Genomic DNA, 21,906 nt, shown 5'->3' with positions numbered 1-21,906 from the left:
ACCACAACCTTCAGGATATGTCAGGTTGTAGCTCTAAGTGCAGCCTTGCACATCTCATTAAAAAAATTCCCAAGTTGTAGCAGTCACAGCAGATCAGTGACAATGCACCAAAATCAATGGAATTGAAAGCGAGCCTCTCTTTTATGCAGGGTAAGAATTTCAGAGTGCACCACATGAGACTGCAGAAGAGCAAGGGAGTGATATTTCTGAAGGTTCTCATGTAGAGTATGTTCTCTGTATGGGAAACTAGCACAGCAGTGAGAATGTTTTAGCGTAGAATTCCTCTCCTTGGTCTAGTAGTTCCCCATTTGCAGGGAGCTTCTTACATAGAAAGTTTGACGTGGTGGAGTCCAGTTGTACCACCAGTATTGATATATTTAACAGAATCATATGCTGATACTTTTCATGGGCAGCACTACTTCAGGCTGAAATTTGTGTTTTTCATGTCCCCCTCCCAAGAGCTTCCTATACAAACAAATCTAGCATGCCAGGAGGATGGATTCAGCAAAGCTTTCTCTAGGATTTATTTCTGTATGTACAGAAGATGGGGAAAGTGGAGGCATTTAAGCAGGCACCCCTCCACCAACACTCTGAATATATAAATTGGCCCCAAGACTCTTGGAAGAAGAGACACAACAGTTAGAGCAACTGAGGCTGCAATCTTATACCCACTTATCTGGAAGCAAGTCCAACTGAACTCAATGGAGGCTTCTTCTGAGCAGACATGTATAGAATTTCACTTTGAAAATACAAAGGAGAAACAGTGGGCCTTCATGCTACATGGTCCATCCCCAAAATCATTTGGCTAAATAAAATTATTACATTAACATGCATTTACATACATCTCCTCAGGAGCAGAGGCACAGGAGAGGGAGGAAATGGAGAGCGAGGGGGAGGAATCCGAGGGGAGCGTAGGCGGTGACACTGGTCAGAGTGATTCCATGAGCCTCTCCAGCGAATCGGAAGATTCACAGAAGGGAGCGCCGATGGCCAGGGCAAGGGGGGTGCCAAGGGGGAAACACCAGAAGGAAGGGGCCAGCGGGGACTCCCAGAGCAGCAGTTGGAAATCAGGACCAGCTTCCGCACCAGAGCGCAGTGGGGGGGAGGAGTCCCAGGCATCGGGACCAGTGTTCTCACCACCAGAGAGAGGAGATGAGTCAGGATTGACCACGCCTCCATCGGAGAGCGGGGAAACGGTCAAGAGGAAAGTTACCGGCTGGGCGCGCGCGCCAAGTTCAAATGTACAGGCGAGCGGCACAGCAGGTAGCCCGGATAGGGAACCAGGTCCTAAAGCCCGCCGGAAGGAGGGGCAAGACTCAGGGGGGTCAGCGTCAGAAGAGTCCAGAAAGGAGGAAACCCCAGGGGGCAGAAGGACCCAGAGGAGGAAAGAACAACGGAAGAGGTGGAGTAAGGCTAGAGTCTTAAACTGGTGTCTAGGAGGCAGAGACTCAGATGGAGCTTCGCCGGTCTAGGTTCTAAGACGTGGAGTTGCACGCTGCGGTTTGGAAATGGAAACTAATCTTCAATAAAGACTTTTATAAGTTATTACTGACTAGCGTTGGTCCTCTGTGAGCTGGGACCTAGAGGCAACTCTGACAGTAAGCTCCATCTCTTAAAAAGAAAACCTCGCAACGTGAGTGGACGCAGCGAGGGGCGAAGATTGGTGCTTCGCGAGCTCACGAAGGCAGGACAAGATGACTACCGAACAACAAATAACAGCCCTGCAAAACGCAGTGGCACAACTTAACTCGGAAATACCGGCATCCAGGAAGAGGGAAGAAGAATCCGCTGCTGCCTGCAAGGATCTGCAAATCAGGTTGGAAATATTGGCTAAACAGGGGGCGCCGGGAACCAGACCAGAGGGGATTGGGCTGGGAAAGAGAGGAGGCAGCCTTGTGTCGCATTTCGATGGGAATCTGCAGCAGTATCCTAACTTCAGAGCAGACGTGGTTTTCGCCCTAGAATTGCTGGAGAAGGACTTTAGAGATGAGCAGGAGAAAGTAGGCTTCATACTAACGCATCTCCACGGAGACGCTAAAGCGTGGCTGCGGAATCTGTACCGAGATAAAGACCCAGCCCTCCAAAATGCGAAAGCCTTCCTTAAGGCGATGGATGCGTGCTTTTTATCAGAGACTGATGTAGATATTGCCAGAAAAGAGGTACATGGATTGAAACAAGGCAGAGCCACTGTCAGGCAATATCACTCCCGCTTTTTTGCATTGGTCAACGCGCTGGGATGGGAAAAAGATTCAGCTGCCGTGAGGGACCTGTTCTGGGAGGGGTTGAACGGAGCTGTGAAAGACGAAATTGCGAGGGGGGAGCGACCCCAGACCACTAAAGACGTGATCCAGAGAGCGCTGACGATTGGGGTGAGGCTGGAGGAACGTTCCTGGAGCAAGGACGAAGGGCGTTGGGGACGCACACCAGCAAGAGCACCTCCTTTCTTTCCCAGGGAAACAGCGCGCGCTCAATCCACGCCCCCAATGGGAGGGGGAGAGGAGCCGATGGAGTTAGGTGGTGCCAAGGCTCAGTCAGCAGCCAGAGCCCTAACGCCGGGAGCAGTCAAACCGAAGCCTCCTAGAGGGAATAGGAAGTGTTACATCTGAGACAGTGCTCAGCATATGGCGAAAGAGTGTCCCCAGAGGATTTGCAAGCACACTGCAGCCTCAGCGACAGTTACAGAAATAGTTCAGCAGAGTGAGCCACAGCAGGGAAACGACGGAGTCTGGCTGGAATCAGAGGCACTGGCACCCAGCCAGACAAGTCAGTGAAGCAGTCCCCAGGGATCTTACAGCCCACAGACCCCCTCCCACCCAAACCAGTGGTGCAGCTCACCGCATCCCTCCAGCTTCCCAATGGGCTCACCATGGAAATCCCTATCACCATTGACTCTGGTAGCAATGCAGACTTTGTAGGAGTGGATTTCATCAAGCAACAAGGCATAGCGCTCCTGCCTGCCACGATGACCCTGAAAGTAGTGACAGTCGACGGCAGAGACTTGCTGGGGGGACAGGTGGTGCAGCAAACGCCGCCAAGGGTTATGCAAATTGGAAATCACCGCGAAGTCATCAGCTTCAACGTCACCCAACTGTCGGACACGCCCATAGTACTGGGCATGAGTTGGCTGGACAGGCACAGCCCGGCATTAGCAGGGTACCAGCGTCAATTGACCTTCTGCTCCTCCTACTGCGCAGAACACTGCATCCTCGCTAACCAGGAAGATGAGGGGCACGAAGATGGACCACAGCTACACTTAGGCATGTTGCAAGCGGTACCCAACAAGTACAAAGACTTTTTGGAGGTCTTCTGCGAGAAGGAAGCAGACAAGCTGCCTCCCCACAGGCCCTACGACTGCAAGATTGACCTCCTGCCGGGGGCGACGCTGCCGACGGGGAAACTGTATTCCATGTCTGAGGATGAACTGCAGGAACTCAGGGAGTTCATAGATCACAACTTGAAGCGGGGATTCATCCGAGAATCCAAGGCAGTGGGGGGCAGTCCCGTGTTTTTTGTGAAGAAGCGGGACACGCCCCAAAAGAGGCTTGTAGTTGATTACAGAATTTTGAATTCGAAAACCAAGCCCACAGCCTTCCCCATGCCCAAGATCGATGACCTGCTGGCGACGGTGAGGAAGGGTCGCATCTTTACCAAGTTGGATCTACGCGGAGCGTACAATCTCATACGCGTGCGGGAGGGCGACGAGTGGAAGACGGCCATGTTTATGCCGCTAGGCACCTATGAATATAGAGTTATGCCGTTTGGATTACAAAATGGTTCCCACTGTTTTCAAGCCTTCATGCACCACATCTTAGCGGGTCTCCTCTACAAGAAGTGCGTCTGCTTCCTGGACGACATCCTGATCTTCTCGGAGTCGCAGGAGGCCCACGAGAGAGATGTCAAGGAAGTCCTGCAGAGGCTGAGGGAGCACAGGCTTTATGCCAAGCTGGAGAAGTGCCAGTTCGACATGACGGAGGTGGATTTCCTGGGCTACAAGCTGTCCGAGAAGGGGCTCGCCATGGACAGCGCCAAGGTCCGCTCGGTGCTGGACTGGAAAAGCCCGCGCAATCGGAAGGAGGTCCAGAAGTTTGTCGGATTTGCCACCTTTTATCGCAAGTTTATCAAGGGTTTCGCTATGCAGACGGCGGCCATCACGGACACCCTCAGCTCCAAGAAGAAGAAGTTCATCTGGACGGAGCAGGCGGAGCAGTCCTTTCAGAAGCTCAAGCGTCTCTTCGCGTCCGAAGAGCAGCTGCTGCACGTGAACCCCAGCAAACCCATGAGGGTTGAGACGGATGCCTCCGACCAAGCCGTGGGGGCGGTCCTGTTGCAGTAAGATCCGCAAGGGGACTGGAGGCCGTGCGCTTTCTACTCCAGGAAACTCAGCAAGTCGGAGCAGAACTACACCATCTGGGACAGAGAGTTGCTGGCTATTCATGCCGCATTCAAGGCGTGGCGGCACTTCCTCATCGGAGCCAAAAACACACAGTGCAGGTCCGCACGGACCATAAGAACTTGGAGTACTGGCGCACCGCGAGGTTCCTGAACCAGAGACACATCCGCTGGGCGGAGTTCTTTGCAGATTTCGACTTCAGGATAGAATACATCCCGGGAGACAACAACATCATGGCGGATGCGCTATCCAGGAAACCGCAGTATCTCGAGGAAGAGGCACCGGCGGCGGCCAAGCACATTTTCGCACCGAAGGCGTGGGCATGCGCCTCAGCCATGGTGGACCTGGACGCAGTTCGTCACGCGCTGCAGACGGACTCCTTCGCACGAGCCAAGATGGAGGAGGTGCTCAGCGGCACAGCGAAGGGCGACGAGTTCCAGATACGCGACGGACTGCTCATCCGCAGAGGGGCCCTCTACGTGCCGGGAGACGACCTCCGCGCGAGAGTACTGCAACAGTTACACGACGCGCCCAGCGCTGGGCACTTCGGCAAAGAGAAGACTGTGGAATTAGTAGCCAGAGACTTTTGGTGGCCCAAGATGCGGGGAGAAGTCGCGGATTACGTCAATAGGTGTGACACCTGCCAAAGGGCCAAGCCAGTACACAGGCCGCCGGCGGGACTGTTGGAACCACTACAGACCCCGCTCGAACCGTGGGAGAGGGTGGCCCTGGACTTTGTCACTGATCTGCCCAGCTCGAGGGGCAAAACAGCAGTACTCTTGGTAGTAGACTTGTTCACCAAGATGGCCCACTTCATTCCTTGCGCGAAGGTGGCCACAGCGGAGCAGACCGCCAAGCTGTTCATAGACCACGTGTTCAAGGTGCACGGCCTACCACGGTCTATCCTGTCCGACCGGGGGCGCCAGTTCATCTCCAGCTTCTGGCAGAAGCTGATGGGCATCCTGAACGTCAAGGTCAGCCTAGCGTCGGCAAGACACCCACAGACCAACGGACAAGCGGAGAGGGTCAACGCCATCATGCAGCAGTACCTGAGATGCTACGCGAATCAACAGCCCTCGACCTGGGTGGACTACCTACCGCTGGCCGAGTTTGCCTACAACAACACGAAACACGTGTCCACGGGGGTGACACCGTTTTTCGCCAACAATGGGCGGCATCCCAGAAGCTTCCCGGGTTTAGAGAAGGTGGGGGGGGGAGCCGCAGGGAGCAGAGGCCTTGGCAGCAGAGTTACAGGAGGTCCGCGAGCAACTCCGAAGGCAGTTAGAGCTAGCAAAACAGGCGTACAAAATGCAAGCAGACAGACACAGGAGAGTTGGGGAGGACATCCAGGTGGGGGACTGGGTCTGGTTGGCAGCCCAGGCAGTGCCGGCCAGATCGTTAGCTAAGAAGAAGCTCGGACACAAGCAGATAGGCCCTTACCAGGTCGAGGCACAGATCAACCCAGTGGCCTTCCGGTTGACACTCCCGGAGGGATCCAGAATGCACCCGGTCTTTCATAGATCGGTGCTCACGCCCTACAAGGCACCTCACAGGTTTCAGGCGCCAGGGACAGCACCAGACCCGCTCAGGGAAGCGCCCACGAAGGGGGGGTCACCGAGAGGGGAGCCACTCAACGAGGCCACAGCGATTTTAGACTCCAGATGGGGGGAGGAAGGGATTGAATATCTCCTTGCCAGGGAAGACACCCCGGTCAGCGCCAACGGGTGGGTACCGGACTATGCCGTGGAGGAGCAATGGCTCAAAGACGAATTCCATGCACTTTTCCCACACAGGCCCATGCCGGCAGATTATTTCGACGAATATCTTTTCACACCCACACTCTCAGCCAGCACGTTTCAGGGTTTCTCTTCAGCTGAGGACACGACGCTAGAGACTAGCTCTCCAGAGGGATCGCTCTCGGGGTTTGGCACAGGGGGCTCCTATTGGTGGGAGGATCAACCTGACGTGGGGTGGTGCAGAGAACTGCCGAGAGGGCCATTGCACGCAGCATCACCCCAGGCGACAGGGGAAGAGGGGGCCATGGGCGAGTTGGGGGTAGATCCAGGTTTCGAACACACCTCCCAAGAGATGGAAGCAGAGGAGATCGCCGTCGACGAGACCATGGAGGACTTCCCGGACTTATCCGGCTGGCTGCACGCCACGGGGGACGAACTGTATCCTGCACTCACCCCCACATCACTGGAGCACCCAGAACCCGCACTGAAGAGGGGGAGGGGGGAAGGGGGGGCTTCGAGGGGGGATGGATGTCAGGTGCTCAGGAGCAGAGGCACAGGAGAGGGAGGAAATGGAGAGCGAGGGGGAGGAATCCGAGGGGAGCGTAGGCGGTGACAGTGGTCAGAGTGATTCCATGAGCCTCTCCAGCGAATCGGAAGATTCACAGAAGGGAGCGCCGATGGCCAGGGCAAGGGGGGTGCCAAGGGGGAAACACCAGAAGGAAGGGGCCAGCGGGGATTCCCAGAGCAGCAGTTGGAAATCAGGACCAGCTTCCGCACCAGAGCGCAGTGGGGGGGAGGAGTCCCAGGCATCGGGACCAGTGTTCTCACCACCAGAGAGAGGAGATGAGTCAGGATTGACCACGCCTCCATCGGAGAGCGGGGAAACGGTCAAGAGGAAAGTTACCAGCTGGGCGCGCGCGCCAAGTTCAAATGTACAGGCGAGCGGCACAGCAGGTAGCCCGGATAGGGAACCAGGTCCTAAAGCCCGCCAGAAGGAGGGGCAAGACTCAGGGGGGTCAGCGTCAGAAGAGTCCAGAAAGGAGGAAACCCCAGGGGGCAGAAGGACCCAGAGGAGGAAAGAACAACGGAAGAGGTGGAGTAAGGCTAGAGTCTTAAACTGGTGTCTAGGAGGCGGAGACTCAGATGGAGCTTCGCCGGTCTAGGTTCTAAGACGTGGAGTTGCACGCTGCGGTTTGGAAATGGAAACTAATCTTCAATAAAGACTTTTATAAGTTATTACTGACTAGCATTGGTCCTCTGTGAGCTGGGACCTAGAGGCAACTCTGACAGTTGCCTTAGCAAGCAATGACAAATAAAAATAAACCATCGCTATCAGATTTCATAAAGTTCAAACTCAGTATAGAGATCCGTCAATGAATAATATTGAGCTCATAAATTAAACTCTCCAGAACTTGCTTAAATACTCAATGGTAGCCAAAGTTCGTTACTCATTCTTGGGACAATACTCTTCCAGGACTTCTACATTAATCCCATAGTTCTACAATTTCCATAGCTGAAAGACTCTACAGGAAGCCAGCCCACTTACTCCTGTTGCAAAATTTCTAAATGCACAGCATGCAGGGCTGCTTTCGAAGACCGTCTGCAAACTACAGTTAATTCAAAACACAGCTGCAAGACTGTCAACTGGAATTAGGCGGCAGAACATCTCTCATTAGTGATTAAACAGCTGCATTGGCTTCCAACTCAGTTCTAGGCACAATCCATGGTGCCAGTTCTTAGCTTTTAAGGCCTTCATGGTTTAGGACTACAGAAGAATCATCTACAGTGGTACCTCAGGTTAAGAACTTAATTCGTTCTGGAGGTCTGTTCTGAACCTGAAACTGTTCTTAACCTGAGGTACCACTTTAGCTAATGGGGCCTCCCGCTGCCGCCACACGATTTCTGTTCTCATCCTGAAGCAAAGTTCTTATTTCTGGGTTAGCAGAGTCTGTAACCTGAAGCGTATGTAACCCGAGGTACCACTGTATCTCCAGCCAAGTCTGCTGATCAGTACAAGGACTGATATTTTGGGACCCTTCTGCAGCACTTGCAAGCAGGGACCACCTCACCCAGGGAGGTTTGAATGACACCTACCTTGATATAATTTCTGCACTGAATATCTTTTTATTTTCACAGGTCTTTCAAATGTGAAACTGTACCCCTGATTATTGATTTTATGCTGGTCTTTTTATCTACTGCTTTTTAGAGTTTATTGCTTTATTTTTATTGTGGTTTTATCTGCCCTTCTTCTGAAACCTGTCCTACTTTTTTCTTTAAACGGTTGAGTAAGTTAGGCTTATTAATCAACAGATTTTAAACATTTTAAACAAATGCATGTTACAATGGGGGGGGGGTTCCAAACAGCCACCTCAGCTTTAGTTCAGTGTCAAATCCATACTTGATTTTTGTGTATAGGGACTTTTGAAATTTAATGATGTTTTAAAAATATTATACACCAGAATACTTAGGTATCTGCCACCCTGGAAGGCAGACTCTTTAAACAAGAAAAAGAAAGAATCTTACATTAGAGTAAGTTACAGATAGGTAGCCGTGTTGGTCTGCCATGGTCAAAACAAAATAAAAAAATTCCTTCCAGTAGCACCTTAAAGACCAACTGAGTTAGTTCTAGGTATGAGCTTTCGTGTGCATGCACACTTCTTCAGATACACACTGAATCTGAATCTGTATCTGAAGAAGTGTGCATGCACACGAAAGCTCATACCTAGAACTAACTCAGTTGGTCTTTAAGGTGCTACTGGAAGGAATTTTTTTATTTTGTTTTTACATTAGACTAAATTCATTCAACATTCCACAGCTCACAGCAGTCATCCAGCCCAGTCTAACCTAACAGACTTAACAAAACATGGCACAAATTGCCTGCTTCTATTGACATTCTGTTCCTCGAAGAGGTGGCACCCTGCTGAACACGAAAGGTAGTAGTTTGTGACTGCACAAAAAGTCAAATGCAAAGATCCAAGTACACAACATAACTTTACTTCCTCTGGCAGAGTGCAGGTATCCAAGGGCAACACAAGCAGTAACATTCTGAATACAAGCAGAGGGCTCAGACTGCTACCATGCAAGGTTCGCTCCAAGACTCAGATTAATAAGACTGGCCTTGACTGCTGTCAAAGAGGCAATAAGGCTGCCAAGTGGAACATAAAGATGCCCCCCCCCCCCCCGTAGGAGAGTTCTTACTGACCAGGAAGTGCAAGAACCAATAACAGTAGATTTCTGGCTTTGTTTTAAGTGCTGAATTTCTTATTGCTAATACAGTGGCACCTCGGGTTACATACGCTTCAGGTTACATACGCTTCAGGTTACAGACTCTGCTAACCCAGAAATAGTGCTTCAGGTTAAGAACTTTGCTTTAGGATAAGAACAGAATTCGTGTTCCGGCGGCACGTCGACAGCAGGAGGCCCCATTAGCTAAAGTGGTGCTTCAGGTTAAGAACAGTTTCAGGTTAAGAACGGACCTCAGGAATGAATTAAGTACTTAACCCGAGATACCACTGTACTCACAATACTTCATAGGGAACAGTAACAAACTGTTATGAGATGTAGCAGCACTGGAGCATTCTAGTAACACTGAGACTTGTAGTAGTGTAGTCAGCCCACATTACATGGAGTGCTTGGATTTTGTTCCATAGGTACCTTTACGCCCAGCATTGCAAACTTCAGGCCAGTACATGGCTCTCCTTTGACCAGCCAGGCTGAAGTTTTCCTTGCACAACTAAGAATAAATGTCAGTATATCCCTGTAAAAATCTTTAAAAGCAATCCTTGGGGACAGGCACCTGTCCGCATGCACCTGCTCATGTAGCTTTTCAAGTTACTGCACTAGTTGAGCATCCTGGTGTATTGCTGCACAAGTGTACACTACGACTCATGGTGCTGCACCTTGCAGTTAATCCTTTCTGCATTTCGCCATGCACAGCAAATCAAAGGAATGTGGAAACTGGCACATGAATGAAATGAGGAGAAAAAGAGGGAACACACCACTGCACGAAGGAGGAGAGAACATCTAAATATGTATCCACGGATAATTTAGAACGTAAACTGGGAAATCGTTTTAGAGAGCAAATATACAGAGTGCTACTTTGTTTTACGGTGCCACAGATGAAGATTCTAAGCTGTCAAGATGAATAAAATAAAATTTAGTGTACCTTAGAGGTTCTCTTTTCATGTTTCTACATGAACGGAAATATTAACATAACCCAATACTTATACCTCAAATGTATCTGCTGTACACTGGCACTACCCCAGAGCTACTGCTGCAAATGCATAAAGGCTTCAGTCCTAAGGCCACTTATTAGGCCATAAGGCATACTAAGTTCAATAGCTTACTTCTGAGTAAGCATGGCAGAGGGTTACACCAAAAGAACAAATTACACACAGAGATGTACACACATATATACACCTAGGCATCCTAACCCACAGTTAGGATCCTGGGTCCACAGTTGAATGTATGCATTTTTGTTTATGGGTCCTCCTATCATTGGATGATTCCACCACATCAACAGGATGGGAATTTATTCTTGGGTTCAAGCAACACCCTTCCACAGAATTCAATTCATGATGGAGCTGCACACTGCACAGAGCAAATATTTTGCTTCATATGCACTGATGTTTCTTGCAGCAAACTCTCAAATTGGAATTTTGGAACTTGTGCTTAAATAAACAATGTGTTCTATTTTATTATCAATGCAGAAGAATTACTACCAAATCACATGCAGCATCAGGGCAAAGTGAGTAACTGGAATGATGCTAATTCCTTTTGCTGTGCTCTTCCTATATCGAGCTTGTTACCTCCCATAATTCATTTTAGTCCCATGAGAAAAACACAAGAGAGGCCACTGCGCTCCTAAACAGGATGCATTTCTCAAGCCAGCATCTCATTAAACAGAATCACCTTGGTTTTCTTGTGTTCATAAAAATGGCATGAGTAAAGACAATAGATTCTAAGATACTTTTTCACACAGAATTCTGCCATAAACGCACCCTCTTATTCAGGTCGAGATGTTTATCTTTTCTACATCTGCACCTATCAAAGTGGTGGAGGCACAGAATATTGCCTCTGAAAAGCTGTGTTACAGATTGCTATGACTAGTTCATAACCTTACTTTTTAGACTGTTTACAAAATAAATGCTCAAAAATTCAGCATAGATAGATAGCACCTTTTGTCTCCCAGCAGTAATGCAGTAATCCAGCCCTATATTACTATTTAGAGCAGGGGTCAGCAACCGTTTTCAGCCGTGGGCCGGTACACCATCCCTCAGACCATGTGGTGGGCCGGACTATATTTTTTTAGGAGGGAATGAACGAATTTCTATGCCCCACAAATAACCCAGAGATGCATTTTAAATAAAAGCACACATTCTACTCATGTAAAAACACCAGGCAGGCCCCACAAATAACCCAGAGAGGCATTTTAAATAAAAGGACACATTCTACTCATGTAAAAACACGCTGATTCCTGGACCGTCCGTGGGCCGGGTTGAGAAGGCGATTGGGCCGCATCTGGCCCACAGGCTTTAGGTTGCCTACCACGGACTTAGAGGGATAACAATACTAGACCATTATTGCAGAACATGGCATTCTGTTGAAAATTCAGTGGCATAAATGCTTAGAACCATAGAACTGGAAGGGATCCCTAAGGGCCATCTAGTCCACAATGCAAGAATCTCAACTAAAGCATCCCTGACAAATGGCCATCCAACCTCTGCTTAAAAATTTCCAAGGAAGGAGTATCCATCACCTCCCGAGGGAGTCCCTTCCACTGTCCAGCAGCTCTTACTGTCAGAAAGTTCTTCCTAAAGTTTAGTTGGAATCTCCTTTCTTGTAACTTGAAGCCATTGGTTCAGGTCCTACCCTCCAGAGCAGGAGAAAACAAGCTGGCTCCCTCTTCTATGGGGCAGCCCTTGAGATTTTTATATGTACCTCATATCACTGTTAGCCATTAATGCCTCAATTCAACACAGAATTAGACACACTTACAGCTCCTGCCAACCTAGCAGTTCGAAAGCACATCAAAGTGAAAGTAGATAAATAGGTACCGCTCCGCCGGGAAGGTAAACGGCGTTTCCTTGCACTGCTCTGGTTCGCCAGAAGTGACTTCGTCATGCTGGCCGGCTCCCTTGGCCAATAAAGCGAGATGAGCGCCGCAACCCCAGAGTCAGCCACGACTGGACCTAATGGTCAGGGGTCCCTTTACCTTTAAGCTCAGTCCTGTGTGTGTTTATTCCAAAGTGTGTTGCCCTCTTCCATTGCGCTCACATCCTAGTAAGTGTTCTTAGGGATTCAGCCTTAAGCTCATCAATCTCAGATAGTTTAAGGGCAACTAATTTTGTGCTGGCTTGTAGCCAGTGACTTTAAGGGTGCTGTTCCCGTGAGCAGATAGGTTTAGGTAGTTCTCTAGGAATAACTAAGGAACAAGTGCCTTACTTCTGTATTGTTTATATGATCTTCATATACAGAAGTACACCCTCCACTCTCCCCCCCCCCCCCGCAAGGGAGATGTTCAGCTTAGTCTTGTTAGAAGATTAATCTGACTCACCAAAGGCTACCAAGGAAGTAGCTACAGCACTTACAAACCAACTCTTGGGTAAAGAGATTCATCCTGGAACAGGCAGGAGTGGAGGGCAGGTGCACACCTATATAAATAGGAGCTTGCAGTCCTGCTCCCTGATTTCTTTTAATTTCTCTGTCAACAAAACTAATGCAAGATAAAACTATATTATGAGTTTGTCCTATTGAATGTACATTGCTAAAACTGTCCAACAAATATGGGCCACCTGAAGGAATTGTGAATTGCTGTTTCAAAGTAAAAAAGTTATGTATAACTTAGCAATATGCTTATTTTAGCCCCCAATGTACAGTATGAAGGAGCACAGCATTTTCTGTGGTGAGTAAACAGGAATTTGGTATTTGTATCAAATTGCAAGGAAACACATGATGGGGCAAAAATGTTCTTTTGAAGCTGCGGGACAATTTATATGAATTGCCACCACAGAGAAGACCAATTCTGACAGACAAAAGTGGATTGCTGACTTTTATATGCACTGAATGAATTGTACATGGTTGCTTCAGCTTACAACTCAACCCACATTTACAATGCCACAACTCAATCCAGGATGGACAAATAGTTGATAGTCAGCAGATGCCACTTTACAGCACTTATAAGTAGCCACTTGCCCAGTCACCTACAGCAAGTTAAGAATCAACTCCAGGCTACCAGGATGAGAAGTTGTTTCTTGTTGCCATTTGGCCACAAAGGACTCACATAGGCAAGTGCAGACAAGGAAGTTAGTAAACATGTTTTGAGCCGAGTAACTTTTGTAAACTTATTTGCAAGGCAGCTGTATAGTTCTACCCAATTCACATTCTCAATGCACCAAGTTGGCTGCATGAAGTGGGTCTTAGCAGAGTGGAGCAATGTTTGTGTTTATGGGCCACAATTTTGCTTGGGGTTACAGATCAAACACTGCACAGAGGAACTAAGCAGGAGTCCAAGAAGATGCAAGGGTTCCTCCCTCTCCTCTTTTAGACCAGTCTATTTGTGTGTCTTTACTAAGCAGAAAAATTATAATTTATGTTTTTAAACTCATTATTACACAGAAATTTCACTTAAATCAATGGAACTGCAAAATAATTTTCTGCAAACTCTTAAGGCAAAGACCACGCAACTTCATGGTCCTGTGCAATACCCCAGCACATGACCTACATGACCAATGCAGAAATCAAAGTAACCTATTGAAATAAACATAGGTATAAAAAGAAGTCAGTCACTATTCTCCCTACCTTATACTGCCAGCCATTTGCAAAAAAAATGCAGGTAATCTGTAAAATGGATGCAAATACAGTATGTTCCTCAATGTCAATGCACCACAGGCATTAACTAAGTATAAACCATTCTCCTGGGATGACTCTTCAACAAGTTGCCAATTAATAGCTGTCTGGCCACAAATTCTTCACAAATGTAGGGTCACAGATAATCCACCATCTTATTTTGGTTCCTCACTCAACAAAGGCAAAAAGAACAACAAAATAAATGCAACCCGTAGGCTGCATCAAATCCCTGACCAGATTTTTCATTAGCGGATATCTCAAGTAAGAAGCACAATATAAGGATCTGATCCAAAGATACCAAAGCTATCAATCTTTTCCTTCTTGAACATACCATAGGCTTGTTTGCACTTACACAGAGTCCCTGTTCCTTGCAGACCTGCCCAGACTTGCTGCAAGTTCACTATTAGCCTTTGCTGTGATGCCTCATGGCCTGCCCACTGCAGGTACTGACCATGGTACCGTTTAAATAGCAAAACTATCTCCCCCACCGCAATCTATTATGCTGGAATTGCTTCTGCCTTAGTGAGCAATGGAGAAATAGCACCAATCCTCTGAAACTTGGGGTCTGACTCCTCCCTAACTAGACTACACTCTTCCCCAACAAAGAATTATTCTCTCTTTCTTATACCATTTTACCAAGTCCCATTGAGTTCCCATCTTGCCTGGGAAACTAATTTACACATTGTTCGGGGCACTGGGACTCTTAGGTCACCTGGTGATCGACCTACCATGGGAGACCATTACAGATTATGGGATCCTTGACCAGATCCCAAGGGAAAGGCCATCTGTCACCAGACCAGGCTAGTCAGCAGCCCAAGACTCTACAGAGATCACTGCATCAAGCTTCACACCTGACATTTTCAGGTGTGCACCTACAGATGCAGAGCATGAACGGAACAGGCTCGCGGTTCAGAAGCGGAGACACAAACTGCCCGAGGAGTTTGGGGGCTTCGGGGCCGCGGTGCCTCTCCTGCTCTCCTCGGAGCTCAGGTGCTCCTGCCATAACCAACCTCCCCCCCCCCCGGGAGGGGGGCTTCCCAGCCCTTTTGTCTATGGATTCCCCGCTGGATCTCGGGGGGGACCCTCGCGCAAAGGCAAAGTTTCCGTCTTGCTCCCCCCGCCCGGCCTGGGCCCGCCCCATCTCCGCCCCCCCCCCGGCGCCCGTCCCAAGCCCGGCAGCCCTTCCCTCAGGCCAAGGCGGCGGCGGCGGCGCCCCCCCCTCACCTGGCCTGCGCCTCGTCCAGGCTCTGGTCGGTGATGGCCATGATCTGCTGCAAAATGTCCCCCGTGTCCTGGAGCCCCGGGGGCGCCTGGGGCGGGGGCGGGCCCGGCGGGGCGGGCAGCCGGTGCGGAGGGGGCTCTCCGGCGCCTCCCGGAGGGGGCTGCAGACCCGCCAGGAGCCGCGACGCCTCCTCCATGGCCGGCGGGCGGGCGGCGAGCGGAGGCGCCTCAGGCCGGCGGTTGTGCGGCCCGATCCCCCCCCCCTCCCGGTGGCGGCGGCGGCGGCGGCGGCGGCGGCGCTGGCTCTGGCGGACGCGCGACTGGCGGCGAGCAGGCCCCGCGACCCTGGCTCCTCGCGCGCGCCCCGCCCCGCCGCGCACGGGCTCCGCCTCCGCCGCCTCCTCGCCCCGCCAAGCGGCAGCCCCAGCAGCCCCAGCAGCAGCGGCGGCGGCGCGTCTCCTCCCGCTCCCGCTCCCGCTCCCCCTCCCCTCGCGCGCCTGCCCTCCCAGCGTCCCGCCCCCTTCGGGGACAAAGCCAGTCTCTCGGCGGCCGCAGCGCCATCGCCGCCTCCCAGGGAGAAGGGGCGGGGCCGCGCCCAAGACGCCTTCCCTGACTGGCTGCCCGGCCCGCCCGCCCGCCCCCCGCGGCCCCGCCCCGCCCCGCCTTCCTGGCTCTCCCGAGGCCCCGCCCGGCTGGTCTCCGGGCTTCGTGGAGGCGGCGGCGGCGGCGGCGGCGGGCGGGCGAGGAGGGGAAGCAGCGGCCCCGAAGTCCCGGGGGGCCCAAGAGAAGCGCCTGGCGGCGGGAGGCCGAGCCAGCCCTCGCTCCGCCTGGACCGAAGGCGCAGATGCAGGCAGGACGCTGCTTTCCTGTCCTCCTCAAGGCCCCGCAGGCCAGCCGTGCAGGGCAGAATCGGGACCCGCGTCCATCCCTCACGAGGAACCCTGCAAAATACACTCAGAGCTCTGCATAAATGAGAGAACTTCCCGTGCCCAGTGAAGGAAGGCAGGATAACTTTTTGAAAATGAAAACAATGGGAAATGCTCCTCATAATGGAAGATGTTTGATAGGTATGTGCCACATTCTGGATGATTTGATACTCCCTCTCTATTTGTTATTACTCTGCCTTCCTCACCCTGTGACAGATGGCTCCACAGAAGAAAGCCATCGTGGCCCATCCTAACATCTCTTGCAAAATCACAGAGATTCATGCAACCGCTTCTGCAACCAGGTTGTGACCATCACAATGGAAGTTGTGCTCCCTAAAATAAATAAAGTCATCATTTGTGTGCATGCATATATATTCTGGGAATCCATGCTTTGACCCATGCACCACATTTTTCTCTCTGCCTTTATTCACAAAACACATACAGAGTTTCCATCATTCTAAGCTTCAGTTACACTCTTCTCTGCACATGGTATTTTACCTCCCATGCTGGTCACAGAAACATTGAATCTTCGAGTTGGAAGGGATCCCAAGGATCATCTAGTCAAACCCTCTGCAATGCAGGAATCTGAGCTAAAGTGACCATCCAACCTCTGCTTAAAAACCTCCAAGGAAGGAGAGTCCACCCCCTCTCATGGGAATCTGTTCCACTGCTGAATAACTCTTAGAGTCAGAAAGTTTTTTCCAAACGTTTAGTCAGAATCTCCTTGCAACTTGAAGCCATTGGTTCGAATCCTACCTTCCAGAGCAGGAGAAAACAAGCATGCTCCCTCCCCCATGTGAGAGCCCTTAAGATATCTGAAGATGACCATCATATCTCCTCCCAGTCTCCTCTTTTCTGGGCTAAACATACCCAGCTCCTTCAAGGGCTCCTCATAAGACTTAGTTTCCAGACCTTTGATCATCTTGGTTGCCCTATTTACACTTTCCAACCTGTCAACATCCCCCTTAAATTGTGGTGCCCAGAACTGGACACAGTGTTCCAGGTGTGGTCTGACGAAGGCAGAAGAGAGTGGGACTGACTTCCCTTGATCTGGACACTAGACTTCTGTTGATGCAGCCTAGAACAGCATTGGCTTTTTTTGCTGCTGCATCACACTGTTGACCAGGGGTTGGCAAGGTTTACCTCGCCTGGGCCAATTCACTTCAGCGGAGATCCCTCCGTGGGCTGGATCATGCGCATGCATGCCCCCGATTTCCGGCAACTGCGTCTGCGCAGACACGATTTCCGGCACTGCGGAAGCAAGTCCCTGTGCTGCGCTGCGCTGGTTTAGCATACATGTGGGACCTCGCCAAGAGGGAGGTTTGGGGGTGGCTTGTGGGCCAGTTAAATGACCCCCATGGGCCACTGGGCCTTAGGTTGCCTGCCCCTGCTGTTGACTCATGTTCAGCTTGTGGTCCACCAAGACCCCTAGATCCTTTTCACATGTACTGCTAGTAAGCCAGGTGTCCCCCATTTTACATTTGCGCAGAACCTGACATTTGTCCCTTCAGAAATGCATTTTGTTAGCCTGAGCCCAGTTCTCCAATCTGTTAAGGTCATTTTGAATTCTGATTCTGTCTTCTGCAGCATTAGCCACCCCAATGGCTCAGGGAGAGGACAGAACCCTGAGGCACCCCACAAGTGAGAGCCCAGGAGTCTGAACACTCATCCCCCAATACCACTTTCTGAACACGGCCCAGGAGAAAGGAGCAGAACCACTATATAACAGTGTCCTCAGCCCCTCTAGACAGTCCAGAAGGATGTCATGGTCGATGGTATCAAAAGCTGAGAGATCCAGCAGAACTAGGAAACAGCTTTCATCTTTGTCCCTAGCCCACCGAAGATCATCAACCAGCGCAACAAGGCAGTTTCAGTCCCATGGTGAGGCCTGAATCCCGATTAGAAGGGATCCAAATGGTCCGCATCCTCCAGGTATGAGCAACCACCCGCCGGTTCAGCAACCACCTGCTCAATCACCTTCCCCAAGAATGGAAGATTTGAGCCGTTAGTTAATTTTGTTCAATTATTTTAGCATATTGTTATGGTTGAAATAAAAATAAAATAATAATAATAAATTGTCCAGTTAGTAGCTCCTTATAGACCAACTAAGTTTGTTCTGGTATAAGCTTTTGTGTACATACACACTTCTTCAGATACCTGTTGTAAGTCATTTGAGTGTCATATTTGGGCAGCAGAGGTGGGATAATTTTTTTTTCATAAAGAAACAAAATTATACAAATATAGAATTGTAAAGATTTTCTAGTACCATTATTTATTAATGTGCTGCTCTTTGTAGTTCCAATGAAGGCTTGCTTGTTTTCATTGACTCAACTTCTGTCTTCTTGTTTCCTCTCTTTCTTCCCTTCCTCCATTTTGCCTAGGTAGTCAGTGCAAATTTGAACCATGTTTTACAGCTCTCACGATTTTCAACCTATTAATTCTGTGCTGAATTAAATTTTGTACATTTTGCTGTTCAGTGTGGTTCAGTAACATTTGAATTCAGTCCCCCATAGAAGCTCGCTCGTTTTCCTATCCATTCATACCAACTCAGACCCAGTTATTATAGTAGAAATGGAAAAAGCTAACTACTACATACATGAAGGTTTGATTGATTGAGAACATTACTTGTGGTTATTGTTTTCCCTGTAGATTTGAAGCTTGAGTCAGTTCAATCAATAAATGCACCAATATTAATAGGAAGGCACAGCGCTCTGCCTGGAAACCAAACATTATCCTCTGCAAGGAAGCCTGGGGAGTGCTGGGAACTCGCTCAACAACTGCATCTGCTGATTCCTTGAAATTTCCACAGATGAATATTCACAGATTTTTAGCTCAAAATAGTAAAGGCCACAGCGGCAGTCCTGCACACGGGCTGCTGACATCCCACTGAAAATGGAAGTTAAGCAAGCTGTGTTCATATTTAGACAATGAATGTTACAGTGATTCAGCAAAAGTACTCCATATATAAGATTTATGAGTATCACAAAGAGGAAACATTCTGAGTTAAATTGCTTTTTACATGGGAGTAGGAGAGAGAACAATAACCATAATTTCAAACTAAATGTATATATTCAATTGTGCTCACTGGATATAAGCAGAGAACCTGACACTCCTCTGTGCATTACAGTACCTGATATTAAGGCAATATGAAGTAGCAGCTGCAACACTGCCAAGAGCTACAGGAATCATGAACTAGGCAGGGTGTTTAGCTGTCTGATAGGGGTAATCAGATGGGTTCTGTCACAGAACAACTCGTAAAAGTATATTCTTCAAAGATGTTTCGTAAGCTTGATGACAGGCCGGACAGTCGATGTTAAAAATACCAAAAGGTTCATTTATATAATACCTATGCTGAAACCATTTCTAGATCAGAAGCTGCTTGCCTGTTGTTTGGGAGAATAATATTCTGCAAGTGAAAATAGGACCTGCTCTCTATATTTTGGATAGCTGAGGATACATAATGCTCACTGGTGATCAGTCCATACCCTGCCTTCCCCAACCTGGTGCCTTCCAGATATTGTTGGACTACAACTCTCATCTGTCCCAGCCAGCGTGGCCAATGCTCTGTGTGTGTGTGTGAGGGGGGGGGGTCACCAGGCTGGAGAAGGCTGTGCTAGACCCACAAAGACGCCTGCCTGCAGTACCAGATTTACGGATAAGCTAAACAAGCTATAGCTTAGGGCCCCACTCACTTGGGGGCCCCCAAAAAACTCAGAAAACAAAACAAAACTGGATGTACATTTCCAAAATATAAGATAAAAATAAAATAAAACCTACATACAGCAACAGTGTTTTGTGTTGTGTAGGCTCCTGTGATGTAAGTAATGGGCCCCACCTGCTAGCCTGCTCCCTAAAATACCGCTGGTTTGTTGTTGATAAAGGACAGCTGGACATATAAAGGGCCCCATTACCTTCAGTAGCTGAAGCAGGCTTCCTTAACCTCAGCCCTCCAGATGTTTTTGGCCTACAACTCCCATGATCCCTAGCTAGCAGGACCAGTGGTCAGGGATGATGGGAATTGTAGTCTCAAAACATCTGGAGGGCTGAGGTTGAGGAAGCCTGGCTTAGGGCCTCATCAAACCTAAGTCCGGCCCTGCCTGCCTGGATGTGTCCATGGAAGAAGAATCTGGCCAGGGAGAGTGAGAGAAAGAACCAGGAGGTTTTGAAGCTAGCTGGCAAGAAGAAGGCTGCTCTACCCTGCCTCTTCTTAACACTTGGGGGAAGTTGCTGGGGCCGGGGGGGGGGGGTGGAGCATGAAGCAATACATTTTAGGTTTCAACCAGATTGCTGTGGTTGGGGGAGGTTGCTGACACATTGCCTGAGCACCCACTGCTGTGCCAGCACAGATATCTGATCCTATGAACTCTGTGTAGATATTTCAGAAACCCATGCAGGCTGTGAGCCCATTCCTACCCTTGGGCTATGGAGGGAGGGGAAGAAAAAATCCAGGAAGAAACCTAGCTGTTTTCACATCTAACAGAGCAGCACACTGTTAAGCGGAAGATCAAAACTTGATTGCAGCAATGACTTGCTCTATTAAAATGTATCATAACCTCCTCTAAGGTAAGAAGGTTCAGAGCCCAGGGAGTGATGGTGGGACAATAATGAGTGGCCAGAGGGAAAAGAGGGAAAGGAGGGAAAAGAGGGACTGGGAAGAGACAGTGTCAGAAACTGAAGAGTGAACAGGCCTTAATGAGCTGGAGAGACTGTGGCAGAGAGAAGTTCAGACTCAGAGACAAAAGCTGAAGCAGGAGAGGAGGGAGGTCAAGAGGCAGAGATGAGTCTGGCTGGGGAAGAGTCAGAGGTGTCTCCACCTCCTACTGTGACAAGTGCCCCTTGCCCTGTCTCCCAGAACCAGAAGAGAGCTGAAATGAGTGGAGCAATGACAGGCTGAACACAGACACAGTCTCCAATCACTTGGAAAAAGCTCTGGAGAGGAGGGGACGTAGGCAGCTGTGCGGAGGCAGGGACTTTTAGTCTCAGCAACTGATGCATGGAGTAAGACCTACCAGGGATGAGCTGCTATGCTCGTTAGGCCTGTCACTCTGCAAAATCTGTGAAGATCCTGGTTTTGCTAATAAAGAGCTGAGTCCAACTTTGAGCGGTGTGATTTACTGCTGGCTCTGCTGGCTTTGTGACAGTAGGGGTTCCTGTGAGCAGGCTGCATGGACCCCAGAGGATCGGGGGGGGGCGTGCAGACTCAGAAAAGAGGGAGATACAGACACACTCCCCAAGATGGCCAAGTACTTAGTCCCTTTCCTGGTCCAGTAACATTTTGTTTACACTCATATAACATTTCCTTTTAAATAAGTACGGCAGTTTTTTCATATATTTTTTAATGCTATACCCTTTTCACATAGTGGAGTGGGGATGATATACATAAACCACCTTTTCCCTGCTCACAGATAATCATGTCTCTACTGGGTAATGAAATGAAAAGGAATTAAATTGTAGGGCAATAGTTCACATGGATACTGCTGAGGGAGCAGGGAGACCTATCTTCTAGTCCTGTGATGAATCACCTGCGCTTATACAAAATGGACAGGGGTATAATTAACAAGTGAATTCTTGCATGTCAGCACAACAGAAGAAAGTTCATTCTCAAGCTGAAGCCGGAAGCAGGCAACTGACCGAAGTACACAAACCTGTACATCTTGAATGCAGATCTACCCTCTTTCCTTGTGAACCACACCTTTCCTCCAAAAACCTCTATAAATTGAATTAATATTTAAGCCATAGGGAAAGATGATGCAGAAAATGAGTGTACTTGGATTATTCCAGTAGT

The 21,906-nt window shown here is 49.4% G+C and overlaps 1 protein-coding gene and 1 long non-coding RNA gene across 5 annotated transcripts in view; one reads left to right on the top strand and one right to left on the bottom strand.

Annotated features, from left to right (window-relative positions):
• Window positions 1–15,407, bottom strand: part of PBX4 (PBX homeobox 4) — a 44,770-nt gene extending 29,363 nt beyond the window's left edge. For all 4 annotated transcript variants that reach the window (XR_014153920.1, XR_014153921.1, XM_081851780.1 and 1 more), the window contains exon 1: window positions 15,199–15,407. Coding sequence is in view for 2 of the 4 variants with exons in the window: in XM_081851780.1 (XP_081707906.1) it covers window positions 15,199–15,392 (194 nt within the window). In the remaining 2 variants the exon portion in view is untranslated. The remainder of the gene's footprint in view (window positions 1–15,198) is intronic.
• A 525-nt stretch (window positions 15,408–15,932) lies between these two features.
• Window positions 15,933–18,374, top strand: LOC309336251. Its single transcript, XR_014153941.1, has 2 exons — window positions 15,933–16,262; window positions 17,709–18,374. It is a non-coding gene; the product is annotated as an uncharacterized lncRNA (long non-coding RNA).
• Window positions 18,375–21,906: the final 3,532 nt, after the last annotated feature.

The sequence above is a fragment of the Podarcis erhardii genome (genome assembly GCF_964252035.2).
Source record: "Podarcis erhardii genome assembly, chromosome: 2".
NCBI classification, from domain to species: domain Eukaryota; kingdom Metazoa; phylum Chordata; class Lepidosauria; order Squamata; family Lacertidae; genus Podarcis; species Podarcis erhardii.
The sequence above is the reverse complement of the archived record's forward strand: the minus strand, read 5'-3'. Positions and strand labels throughout refer to the sequence as shown.